Raw genomic sequence first — 13,626 nt, 5'->3', positions numbered from 1 at the left:
CAAAACCCAGAAAAAATTGGCACCAAATTGCTTCAAATTCTGTGCATGTTAATCATTTAAATTTCGGAATTCTTGTATTTAACATATTCTACTCTTCATTTTTTTAGTTGAATTAAATGTAAACTTAAGCATGGTATTTTCATTTCCATACAGATATTTGGGCTTTTTTATATGAATCATGCTTAAGAAGCAGGGAGGAGACACGGCTAACCATTAGAACATTAGAAGACCTCTTTTGCAGGCAGAAAGTTCCTTGTTCATTCCCAAGCACCCCCTTATAAAGGATCTCAGGTGGAGGTGCTGGGAGACCCTGGAGAGCTGCCACCAGTCAGAAGAGACAAGACTGTTCCGAGCAAGATGGACTCACTTGGACTGACGTGGCACAAAGACAGCGCCCTGCGCTCCGACCAAGCAGTCGTGTCCTAAACCAGGGGTAGACAACCTGTGGTCCTCCAGAGGTCCATGGACTACAATTCCCATGAGCCCCTGCCAGCAAACGCTGGCAGGGGCTCATGGGAATAGTAGTCCATGTACATCTGGAGGACACCAAGTTGACTACCTCTGATGTAGAGTACAAAGGATTAACAGTGGTAGTTCTGGCCGGCAACTTATATCATGGAAATTCTGGAAAAGAAGAATTGTACCTCTGAGTTTGTTTCTGGCCGGTGACCATTTTGGTTTGGGCTGGTTTGGGTCCCACTCAAGGGCAGTGTTTGTGCCCACACTTGCTGCTGGCAGACCCCATTTGGAGGAGCGGAAGGAGAAGAGGAGGTAGTTTGAAAGGCCGAGTTGATTCTCGCCAAACAAGAGAGTGATTTTTTTTTGTACATGCAATTTCCACACATTTCAGCCAGGATGGGATAAGCAATTCATCACCACCACTTCGGGTGGCTTTCAAAGTGAATGGATATGCAAATCCTCTATTGCAGGATTTCAAGAGTCGGAGATGATGCCCAGGAATCGAAAATGTGTAGAACAGCAAGTGCAAATTACTAAAGCTCTTGGATCTAATATTAGAGCAGGCTATTAAAATGAAAACACAACTGCGGGGAGGGGGGCAGAGAAATGGTAGAGAAGGAAAGAGGCAGGCTGGTAATTAAATCTCTATAGCGAAGCTGGCACTGGAGCAAGAAAAAAGGAGCTCCAATGCAAGACCTCACCGGCTTGTTCTCTGTCACTCATTTCGGGAGACATCTTTCACCCTCAACACAGCTGCCGTTCGCTCAAAAAGCCCTTGTGTGGGAGATGCTCCTAGTGGATCGTGAGGTTCTGTGTATGCGCAAATTTATGCAAGCACAGTGAAAAGCAATGGATACGGGCAGGGGATAGGACAAAATTCACCTTTCCATTTTAATCAAGTTTCTAGTCCTTAAGGCTGCTTGTAAAACCTCCAAAGGCTTTTGCCACAGCGGCTGAAATCTCTGGAGGTAGAGGAGATGCTGAAGAAGAGTTGTACTAGTCACAGACCTTGCCCCTCCCATGATCAGAAAAGGCAGAATAAAAATGCAAAAGAGCTTTAAAAAAATGCAGATCATGCAAATAAAAAGAATGATGCAGATTATTCAAGTTTCAGGCTCTATCCCCCCCCCATTCTTACCGCAGAATTTAGAAAAAAAAGAATACACAGGCCTTATTGCAGCTCGCTACTAAGGAGCCCAACACTGAACAGAAAGACAAAATGGGTGGTGGTGGGGAGATGCTTACAGTTTATCTTCCTTTCTCTTCTTATGGGGGTCCACTAGCCGCAGTGTGTCCCGGATCACGGCCACCTTGACTTCTTCATCAACAGGGCTGGGGACACACTCAAAAACTCCTGGAGAAAGCTTTAAGAATCCAAAGGACAGGCTGGTCAGGGCAAAGGCATCCGGCCCCCCACCGTCCCACTATATTCCTTGCCAAACAGCTCACCGCAACTAGTTCAAGATGGCAAGGCTTGCTTCCTAGCAGAAGGCTGGTCTTAGAGAGGTTTGTCAGCAACTCTTACCTACGATGCTGGGTGGAGCCTCCATGTGCAGAAGTGGGATATGTCAGAGGGCCTGACTTAACAATATATGCCTCCCAGTGACATTCCCAGGTCGGGCCGACAGGTGTCCCTGGAGTTTCATTCTTTCCAAGGGCTCAAGGGCTCAGTTCAGAAGAGAACCATGGGGCCTTTTACTATTAGAATCAGAGAATCATAGAGTTGGAAGGGACCTCATGGGTCATCTAGTCCAACCCCCTGCACTATGCAGGACACTCACAATCCTATTGCTCATCCACTGTAACTGGCCACGCCCTTAAGCCTTCACAGAATCAACCTCTCTGTCAGATGGCTATCCAGCCTGTTTTAAAATTTTCAAATTTTCTCAGGTGGCCTAGAACAAGGTCTCCCTGGTTGATTCAGGTTAGGAATACGATGTGTGTGGGTGGATGCTTAAGCCCTTTTTCCTCATGGACTGCAGTGCCTGACCAGCACAGGGCTACCAAAACTACAGCTGTTGACTACACCCAGGTAACCACTCAAGAAAAGTTAAATAGGGTGGCTTGACCCTGAGTGCTAGATCGCTGTTGACTCTTTGCTCTTTGGGGGGGGCTTCCCAGAAGCATCTTTGGGGGGGGGCTTCCCAGAAGCATCTTGGCAACTGGATCCAGAAGGGTTCTTTTTTAAAGCATGGAAATCCACAGAGAGTTGGCCAGACTCAGAAGGCGGCCACCCTGCTCGTTTGCTTACAGGAGAAACCTGGCTGCTCTGGCCAGAGATCAAATGCTGGGTGTCTTTGGCCTGATCTGATTGGTAGCCTTGTTGTTATTGCTGCTTCAGGCTCCTGTCGCCTCTTGTCTATGGATCGGCTTGCTTTCCTCCTGCTCAGCTTTTGCAAACAGCAAAACTACCTGGAATAACAGGAGTGACAGGAAGACCTGCCAGCCTCAGGTGGGCCAAGGACCACAAGGACGGTGGGCAGGTTATGTCTTCAAGGTCAGCACAGAGCAGCACAGCTCAGGGCCGCAAGCATGTGAAATCCCTGTGCAGACAGTCTGGCTGGCCTGACAGGCATTCCGTTGGATAAGGCTGGATCCAGGCCCTGGGTGGAGAAGGGGTGCCCCGAGGCATGGGAGGACCCAACTGACCTGGAGGGCATGAAATCGAGGTTCCAGGGGAGGAGCCAGCTAGTAGGGTGAGCCTTAAAAGCTGTAATATCGCACTCATGGGGGTGACCAGAAGGGGGGATTGTAACCTTATAGCAAAGGCTGGGCTCATAGCAAACAGAAAGATATATGGAGCACAGAAGGTTTCAGAAATTCAATTACAGACTTCTCTACATTCTTATTATCTTCACTTGTGAGTTCCTGTTTTTTTGGGGGGAGGGGGGGCGCTTCTTTTCTGCATGTGTTTGGCTCCCTCTAGTGATTGATTCGACATTACACTATATCCAGCATACCTCCCTACAGGTTTTAAACTGCAAGTTTTTACACGATGTGAATTGGTGTAATATTGAATTGACCACTAGAGAGAGCAAAACACATGTGGGTGGGGGGGAGCCTGAAGACGTGGGAACTTACAAGCAAGGAAAATGAGAATGCAGAAAAAAACCCAAAATATTGACAATAAAACTGGCAACGATTCCAAAAAATATATAAAGAAATCCTCAGAGATTCTGTTAATCAATATGAACGTATATAGACATGGACAGGAGGACAGAGAAAGCTATTAGGTGGCAAGTTAAAATTGGAATGAGGAACAGATAGCAGGAGTGGATGAGAATGACGAATGGGACTGGATCTGGGTGACCACACACCCCTCAAAAATGACCCCCAAGAGTAGCATGCTGAAGCGGGGGGGAGTTACCTCTTTTTCATGCTCAATTCTCATGCTGGGGTTGGCATTGACTTCCAGCAAAACCGGCTTCAGGTTCTTCATCAGGAGAATGTCAAACCCCAAAATCTTAAGATAACAAACAGCAACAAATTTTTAATTTCCCTCTCCCCTTCAAAGTGACATTTAAGCCTCCTTTATATTATGATGACCCCTGGCTGGAGGACCCAGCTAGTTCAGCGGAAGACCCATCCAATATCTCCTCCATTAGATAAGGAGTCACCATTCCAAAACCTCCCCCGTTCCCAGCAGACAGCAGCTAGAACAGTCAAGCCCCCTGCTAGGCTGGGCCTGCTAATGAACTCTGTCCTGGGCCTGCTAATGAGCTGGCCAGCCCCTGCCTGTCTCACTTGATCCGGCTGCGAGCTGCAGCCCAAAGCCACCTTAAGCTGCCTGGCGGGGGCCAGGGGAGGGGGCCCTTTCAAGGCCCGTTCTCAGGAACAGGCTTTGAAGCTAGTCAAATAAATAAGACTGAACTGTCGATTCCTCCAATGATCCTCACCGAACCCCAGGAAATCACAAGGCCATATATAAATGAAATTCCAATTGGATACGTTCCAGAAAATTAACAATGATTGTTTATTTCTTACATTCATAAACTACTTTAGTAAAATATAGCAATCAGACCGGGGTCCCGCTTTCTTGAACTTTCTTCAGTGATTGATCCTGAATATGTTCTCAGTGTGGAAATTATATGATTTCTCAATTGAAAGTAAAGGATATCAATAAGGCATCAGCTCTGGTATTGTGGGGTTGTTCGCTGAGAATGTAAGAAATAAACAATCATTGTTAATTTTGAGGAACTTCTCAAATTGGGATTTCATTTATATATGGCCATCAAACAAAAGCATGTCGTGATCAAGTCCAGGTGCAAAACAGAGGGAATAGTTACCCATCATTTTGGTGAGATAGGAAATAGGTAGGGCCTCAGGAGATGTTAACTTTGGCCCCAACCAAAGGCCTGGCGGAAGAACTCCATCCCTCAGGCCCTGTGGAGCTGTGCAGGTTCCGTCAGGGCCCAGATGAAGAAGAAGAAGAGCTGGTTCTTATATGCCGCTTTTCTCTACCAGAAGGAGACCCAAAGTGGCTTATAATTGCCTTTCCTTCCTCTCCCTTCAACAGACAACCTGTGAGGTAGCTGAGGCTGAGAGTGTCTTGATATCACTGCTCCGTCAGAACAGCTCTAACAGGGCTTTGACTGGCCCAAGGTCACCCAGATGGCTGCAAGGGGAGGAGCGAGGAATCAAACCCGGCTCTCCAGATTAGAAGCTGATGTTCTTAACCACTATATCGTGCTGGCTCTCAGGGAGCTGATGGAGAATATCCTGGCCCCAGGTGAAGCCATATGTGCCTCCTTGGGGCCAGGGACCACCAACTGGTTGGTGCTAGCAGAGCGAAGCACTCTTCGGGGGGTGTACTCTGCCCTGTGCCTTTGAGATGTCATTAAAATAATGCAGATCAATAAATGCAGTTCCCAAAGACTCCTTTCTGCACCGTTGGACAATCCAGGGCTCAGGAGAGGAATGAGAACCTGCTCCAACATCCTGTGGACTCCAGATCCCTGGTTTTGCCAGATGATAAACTGTGCTGCAGCTGCTTAGTAAACACTTCTCAAAAGCAGGCTGGGAGGAAGGTGGCAGGGAGGGGAAGGGGAGGGGAGGGAAGAATCAGAACTTTGCCTGAGATGGATTTTTTTTCCCCCAGCAGAGCATTACGCTGTAGATTTTTAAACGCTAATTGGTAAATTGTTTCTCCGGCAGCTCTCTTGGTTTTAATGACACAGTCGGCTAACATAATCACAGCCTGGGACCATTTGCCGGGAAGTCCTGCTGGAGCTGTGCTTCTGCAAAGGTCAGTTTTCATCTGATCGCCTCTTCCTCCCCCCCCCCCACCTCTCCCAGCTGCAAAACCTGCAAGCAACAAAGGAGTAATCTCCTGATTTAAGTGAACCCATGAAGGCAGGCTCCAAGAGGTACAACTGGGCACCCAGACAGGCCTCTAGCCCTGAACCAGGCGAGGTTGAGAGACAGACTGAGGCCCCTCATGCCACCTTCCTTGCCTCCAGTTAACAGGCTGAGCAAGGTTAGCGTGGCTTCAAAAACCTGCCGAACCTATGTGACCCAAGGAGACAGTGGGGTGGAAAGAGATATCTGGCTGCATGCCGCGGGAAACAAAAGTTTCTCAAACTATTTTTCGGTTTCTTAAAAATTATTTCCTGAAATGGAAAAGAACGAGGAGAAAGGAAGGGGGCTAGAGGAGATGAGGGACAAACTAAATAATATACAAGAAGTACTTAAACCACAGCTGCTGGTTTTTTGGGGCAAAGCGGTTTGGTGATACAGGGATTTGGGGAAGAGATGTGACATTTCTATTTCGGACCCACCAAGCTGCTTTTCCCTATACAGGGGACCATCGAGGTTCAAATCCACACATCTGTACGCAACTTCTAATCTGGCCCTTGGGCGGTTGAAGAAGCAAGCGCAAATATGAGACTCATCCTGGTTGATCCAAGACTTTGTCTGTACCACTGAGCAGCTAGATGCCCACAGGGCACATACTAGAAGAAAGTGGAAGAGGGAGACATGCACCATTTTTTGCCCTTTGGAAAAGAGGTGGGAACAAATAACCAGAGGATTCAGTTTCCATTGGGAAACTTTATAGAGAGATGGTCTATCACAGGGGTAGTCAACCTGTGGTAATCCAGATGTTCATGAACTACAATTCCCATGAGCCCCTGCCAGCATCTGCTGGCAGGGGCTCATGGGAATTGTAGTTCATAAACATCTGGAGGACCACAGGTTGACTACCCCTGGTCTATCACAAAGGCTTACAGTATATGAGTGGGGGGAAATCATTGTTTTACAGAGCCTGGTTTGAAGGCCTCAAGAGCAGAACAGTCACCTTGAATTCCGAACTCACCTGGAAACACGATGGTCCTGGCTTTCCTGCCGGTATGTCAGACTGATAGTGGACCTTCAGTTCAGGGATCATGGCAATAACTGTCTTAATCACGAGGGCGATTATATCAGACCAGACCTTCTTGATGTCGACGCCCTTGGAAGAGAGCCTGTAAAGGATGCTGGAAAATGTCCGCTTGCTGCCCGTGTTGCTGCTGTCCGAGTGCACAAACTTCCCGCTGTGGATGTTGAGCGAATAGTTGGTCAAGTGCATGAACACATGGTGCAGGTTCTTCAGAGTCGGCTCCTGATAAGGCTCCGTACAAAACCGGGAGAGTCCATCTTTGGCAACATAGACCTCGAGGGGTTCTAAGGACTTCAGGAGGACGTACAGCCGGATATCGAACTTCAGCTTGTCGATCAGAAGGGGTTTGGAGATGTACTCCTGGACCACGGCGGGCCTGCTCTGGAGGTTCCCCATCAGCCGGACCTCACTGGGTTCTTTAATGAGGTAGATCCCATCCCCCTGACACCCCCCATCCGGCTTCACAATGAAAGTGGGCTTCCAGGAAGGGTTGTTGTCCTTCATCAAACGGATCTGGGAAAGAAAGGGAGAGGGCAGGTAATCATGGATGACGTTTCTAGTAGGTTGTTTCAGAGGGTAGCCAGGTTGGTTTGAGTCCTGGAGATCCACAAGATTTGGGGAGAGGATATCCTTTCCTTGCCTTTATTAACAATAACAATACACTCCATTGACCTGAGGAGCCGGACAACACATTTAAAACGCAGATCAAATAGGAAACGTTTACTAATAGTAAATTAAAAAAACATTCTACCACTAATAAGATAGCATTAAAAGGTATAAAACCCTTCAAGTTGTCACATTGATAAGTAGAAGAGGAGTGTCTAATGGATATCAAGACAAAAATTTAGCCACAGGTTTAACGTCATCCCGTCATCAGGGTTAACGTCATCCCTTGAATAGAACTTTGTTGTCCTTAAAGGGGCCGCCAGACTCAATATGTGTCCTGCTGCCTCAGGCCAACAGACTCTAAAAGCTTCCTTGGTTTGTTTGTTCTTTGGGGGGCATTTCTCCCAGCCCTTCTTAGGGCTCCAGGCTACCCCAGTCCCTAATGGGCCAACGTATGAAGCACACTGCCCCCTGGTGGATATATGAGGGTAAACACACATAAGACACTCCCAAAAGGAGAATGAATTGGACAGACTATCACAGAAGGGCATTATCTCAGGTGGCCAATTTGGGATCTCTGTTTCAGCTCCCAACAGAGGTCCCTGTGGCGGTGTTACATGTTACCTGGGTCTGAAGTAGGGTCTGACATCTGAGTATGAGCCAGCAGCATCTGTGATTTCATGATCCCTCTGCTTGAGGACGAGAAGCCAAGGTGATAGAAAGAACTATATGGGATGCAGCCGCACTGCACACCTATGCCAGTTCAATTGTTCTGATACCCCCCCACCTTCCCAATAATTATGGGAACTGTACTTTTCTGAGAATGTTGAGAAGCCTTTGACAAAGAATTCCAGCCCTGGCTCCAAGAACTACACTTCCCAGGTTTCCCTGCCCTTGGTAACAAGTCAGTTCAGACCCAAAGACCTGATACACAACAGAAAGCATAATAAGGGCAATTTTCCTCTCCCTTGGAGGCCCAGCAGCACAGACTTCCCATCCGGAGGCGGCTTCAATAAACCACCAGCAAAGAGCTGCTGCCAGCATCTCCCCCTCCCTTTAAGAAACTTCATCAGGCAGAGTTTCCCAGCCTCCCAACATAAGCAAAAGTGGTGTCAATTGTGATGTTTGGTAACAAGCCTGTTACTTTCCCCACCCACACAGACACAGGACCATATGCAGAGACGTTTCATTGGCCATCTGCTCTCCCAGGAATGGCAATTCAAATAGTCTTTCTGGGGCGGTGAGAATCCTGCTGCAGAAGCGCTGTGTGTTTGGGCTCGGTCAAGAAATGGGCCAGCAGGCATCATTGGCAAATGGGGGTGCAGAATTGCCTTGAGGGACATTGCCAGAAGGGTCAGTGTTACATAAATCTGCAGGAGCAAACTAACCCCACATGAGGGATGCATATAGGGTTTGCACTGACTTAGACTAGGCTAGCACCATCTCACAGGTTGTGGAAACTAAACAAAATTGGCTTTTGTTGTTATTGACATGGGAGACTACCAAAGAATGCCAGGGATGCCATGAAGAGGCAGGCAATGGCAAACCTTATCAATGTTTCATGCCTTGAAAACCCTATGGAGTCACCATAACTCAGATTTTTATAGCTCGCTTTTTACTACCCGAGGGAGTCCCAAATTGGCTTACAGACACCTTTCCCTTCCTCTCCCCACAACAGACACCCTGGGAGGTAGGTGGGGCTGAGAGAACTCTGACAGGACTGCTCTGTGAGAACAGCTCCAACAGGACTGTCACTGGCCCAAGGTCACCCAGCTGGCTGCATGTGGAGGAGGAACAGAGGATCAAACCGCTGCTCTTAATCACTGCACCAAGCTGGCTCTACACTGAGCCGACTTGCCAGATACGGGGCTGGTGAGGAAACCAACCTCCTCCACCCAATGGGACAAGTCTGTGAAAGCCTTTGTGGGTTGCATAAAAGATAAAGGTATCCCCTGTGCAAGCACCGGTTCATGTCTGACCCTTGGGGTGATGACGCCCTCTAGCGTTTTCTTGGCAGACTCAATACAGAGTGGTTTTGCCATTTCCTTCCCCAGTCATTACCGTTTACCCCCCAGCAAGCTGGGTACTCATTTTACCAACCTCGGAAGCATGGAAGGCTGAGTCAACCTTGAGCTGGCTGTGGGGAACTCCCAGCCTCATGGTCAGAGCTTCAGATAGTATGCCGGCTGCCTTACCACCCTGCGCCACAAGAGGCTCTATGTGGGTTGCATAGATCCTCTAATAACAAATAGACTGTGTAAAAGGGGCTGGGGGTGGATACCTATTGCCATGCCTTCCTGCCTATCAGTTTCATTCACTCTCAGGATGGCCCAGGCAAGCCCAATCCCATCATATCTCAGAAGACTAGTAGGGCTGACCCTGGATAATATTTGAATGGGAGACCTCCAAGGATTAGGTGGTAATGCCTCCAAGAAACACCAGGGGTCATGGCGCAGAGGCAGGAAATGGCAAACCTTGGATCTCCTGGCTAGCACTACACACACAGCCATACGAGAAATAAATAATGGGAATACTCAGAGACTGGCCAGAGGCCTGCACCAGCGACCAAGGTGGACTTACGGGGAACTCTATCCAACTCCCTTGTCTGGCAGCTTTGAGGAGAGAACAAAGGAATAACTCACCTCTGTGAGAAAGTTGGTAAACTCCTCAGGCAGGATCCAGGAACGGGGGTAGAAGTTGTACTCCTCAGGGAACAGATCTTGCATGATTCGCACCGCACGGCTCAGGGTGATTTTCCGCACCATTTCAGTCATGCCTGAGAGGAAGGAGAGCCGTGACTCGGAAGCCGGCAACCAACAGGCCTGAGCCCCGTGAACATCTCTGAAGCCGCTCTCTGAACATCTCCGGAACCTACGGAGGCAGTTCTGGCCTCCAGGAAGGGGCCTCGAGCTGAATGAAACACAGCGGGAGCCACAAAATCTCCCCTCTGAGATGGGGGAGGGGGGACAATGGCCCCTTGTTTTATTTATGACTGCCAAAAAGCTGGCTCCTAAAGCTGTCCACGGGAACAAAAATTGAATATGGATGAGAATTAAAGCTCGATAGGAAATGAGTCTCGGGAAGGGGATTGTCAATGGAGCCGGAGCCGGAGCCGGAGCCGGAGCCGGAGCCGGAGCCGGAGCCGGAGCCGGAGCCGGAGCCGGAGCCGGAGCCGGAGCCGGGCCTGGTGATGCCCGGCCCCTTGCTGCCCTCCCTCTGGTGGCCTTATTGATATTGATGAAACTTGAAACTTTGCCCCTCTCATCCCTCATGTAAGAAGAGAGCGGAGGGACTTCCCTTCACACTCTGGCCTTGTCTCGAGCAAGAAGACAGATGGAAAGAAGACCTGGTGGGTCTGCTTCGCATCCAGTGGAAAAACAAACCTCCAGAATTTCATTTTCTTTCCACGGGAAGGCCCTTCTGCCTACTCCATTCCAGGAGAAAAGGGCTTTATAGCTCTTCTTAGAGTGCAATAACTGGGGAGCGGAGAATGGAGATAAATCAACACCGCAGCCTTAGCTTGTTCTTAGTGGGATCCAGACGAGGATTAAAGGGGAATTAAGGGAGCTTTAAAAAGTTTAATATCCTGGATATCAGAGGAGAGTTGGCACAAACTCCTCAATATGAAAGGGGGGGAACCCTCACTCCCAGAAATAAATTAATAAATAAATAGAGAACAGCACCTTTGTTCTTTGCTGGAAGAGAGGATATAATGTGGAAATGCACTCCATTTGACTGGCCAGAAGCATGAGACAAATTATTGGAGCTTTGTTAAAAGAATCTGGAGTTCTGGTTCATGGAAATTTACTGAGGACTATCATCTTTGACATCTATAGCCATGGCAACATGAACAGACCTTTCTAAGTAAATGGAGGGGGAAGGAAAAATGGTTAAAGAGGGGGCTCTGATTAAAAGGATACAAACTTAAGAACAGAGTTAACAAGGGAGCAGTTTCTCTCTTTCTCTTGCAAAACCAGATCTCAAGAGTCATCCCATGGAAACGATGGGTACTGCCTCAGGGCATACCAAAGAATCTCCTTTGCCACGCAATACAGAGTTAACTCACTACCGCAAGAGGTTGCGATAGTTCTTGGCAGAGGGACAAGCTGACAGAGGCCTATCAAATGGCATCGCCATGCTCAGAGGTTCGATACCTCTGAAAACCAGATTCTTGAGATGCAGGGGAACAGAAGGGGGTTTGCACTCTGGCTGGCCACTGTTAGAAAGGGGATGCAAGCCTTTGGTTTGATCCAGAAAGACAGTCTGTGTTATCTGATGGTCCTTCCAGTCTACGGCTGATTCCGCACTTACTTTGTTTTTTCCATTGTCGATCCTGCTGAATTCAGATCGATTTGAACCAGGGTCTTCCTCAAACAGAAAGGGTTCTGCACTTGATTGGGGAAGCTCAGAGCAGGGAGGGGAGCAGTGGTTGTGGAAGCTGCTTATTTCAAGTGGGGGGGGGGGGAAGTAAGGTGAAGTCCAGCCAGCATTAAAGGAGGGTGTTTTGTCTTTTGACTCCTGGCCAATCAGGGAAGACTGCTTTGCTATATCAGCACTGGAGGAAGTTAATCCGGCAAAGTGCAGAGCATCTACACTTATACTGGGGTCTTTCAAAAGTGGGTTTCTCAAATATAGCGATTTGTATCCACTCCTGGATATCGCGGCGGAAAGGTAGGGTCACTGTGGATCAATCATGGATGTTGCAGAGGTGCTGGGAGAGCCTTTCCTCTGCCCAAGACCTAGATGGACCAAGGGTCATGCTGAATGTACCGCAATGTTATATATTCGCACGCAAGTAGATTTTTTGGGTATCATATTTTAAATGTTCCCCATTGAGATGTGGCCTCTTGCACAAGATCCGCCCTCACCCAAAGAACATCGCCTTTTCCTTTCTATTAGAAGATGCAAAAACGCACCAGTTCCCCATCATGTAAAATCACCGGTTTAATTAGTAACGTGAAATCAATTACCTGGAAATTTGTTGACTTGGCCCGAGAAGATGTCATTATCATGAAATGACACGCCGTGCCAGTAGATGTCACAGGGCAAACGGCGACCAAACGGAAACTGGGGGGAGAGAGGACAGGGAGAGGGAAGTGAAACAAAGCCAAGCGTGACCCAACTGGCAAATGACATGCAGGAACAATCTAATTTAAAGCTATCATGCCAGAAACCGAAATGCCTCAGTGGCTTCCAATCACTTCTTTGGAAATAAGCCTCATTGGCCACAGTAGGATGTGCTTGTGCAAAATCGGTTATGGTCTCAATCAGCATTTCTGTCTGCAATTCTGGATATCCAGGGTGTCCGCATGAAACCTTGGAATAAGTACAGCTTCTGAATTGGGGTCATGTAAAGTAATAGCAGTTTTTTTGCGCATGGTAAAGCAACTCTGAAAGTTTTTTTGCAGCAAAAAGTGTTAGTCATCCAGGAGCTTGTAGATAACTGAACAACACTACAAAACAAGATCACCAAAATGGTTGCGACTGTAGATTCAAGCATGCTTATTACTGTAAGGATAAAATTCAAGCTATTTGACCTTTTCCCTACATGTCATTTCCCCCTGCTTTGAACCGTAAGGGGAACTAATTGGCCTCACATATGCAGATTTCAGGATTTGACTTAACCTTGGTGTTCTTAATTGTTCTTAGCATGAAGTACAGGCAGGCCAGAGCAGAAAATACCAGCTGAAGGACGATCAATGCAATAAATTTACTGAACAAAAGCTACCTGCCCCTTATAGAGAGATGGCCCTGCTTCTACTCCCATATGCCCTCATCCTGCCCCCTCCATACAAAACAGCCTTGCTGATCAATCATCTTCAGAACATCAGAAGAACCCAATTGGATCACAGCAAGGATTCTTCTAGTCCAACCCCCTACTTCCAACAGTGCCAACCAGTTGTCCCAAGAAGGCCTGCACAGGTCAAGACCTCCCTGCTCCTGCCCCCAAGGAACTGGTATCTGAAGGTATACCACTTCTGAACATGGATCTTTTTCTGTATCAGGAATCCGGCCCAGCACAGCACTTATCTGGCCGCAGGGATAAGTTCCACTTCTGGATGATGTTGGTGATGGTCCAAGGTTGTCCCAGTCTACGTTGCAGACCCCAGACTGGCACCAATGTCATTTGGAAGTGGAAATTCACTCTGCGGTCAGACGAGCACTGCACAAGGTCAGATTCCTGT

The 13,626-nt window shown here is 48.0% G+C and overlaps 1 protein-coding gene across 3 annotated transcripts in view; it reads right to left on the bottom strand.

Annotated features, from left to right (window-relative positions):
* Positions 1 to 13,626, bottom strand: part of TTLL11 (tubulin tyrosine ligase like 11) — a 67,108-nt gene that overhangs the window by 40,013 nt on the left and 13,469 nt on the right. For all 3 annotated transcript variants that reach the window (XM_077305695.1, XM_077305693.1, XM_077305694.1), the window contains 5 exons: positions 12,412 to 12,508; positions 10,084 to 10,217; positions 6,773 to 7,348; positions 3,827 to 3,922; positions 1,705 to 1,823 (listed from right to left, as the gene is read on the bottom strand). In XM_077305695.1, the coding sequence (XP_077161810.1) occupies positions 1,705 to 1,823; positions 3,827 to 3,922; positions 6,773 to 7,348; positions 10,084 to 10,217; positions 12,412 to 12,508 (1,022 nt within the window). The remainder of the gene's footprint in view (positions 1 to 1,704; positions 1,824 to 3,826; positions 3,923 to 6,772; positions 7,349 to 10,083; positions 10,218 to 12,411; positions 12,509 to 13,626) is intronic.

Source organism: Paroedura picta, chromosome 12 (assembly GCF_049243985.1).
Source record: "Paroedura picta isolate Pp20150507F chromosome 12, Ppicta_v3.0, whole genome shotgun sequence".
NCBI classification, from domain to species: domain Eukaryota; kingdom Metazoa; phylum Chordata; class Lepidosauria; order Squamata; family Gekkonidae; genus Paroedura; species Paroedura picta.
The sequence above is the reverse complement of the archived record's forward strand: the minus strand, read 5'-3'. Positions and strand labels throughout refer to the sequence as shown.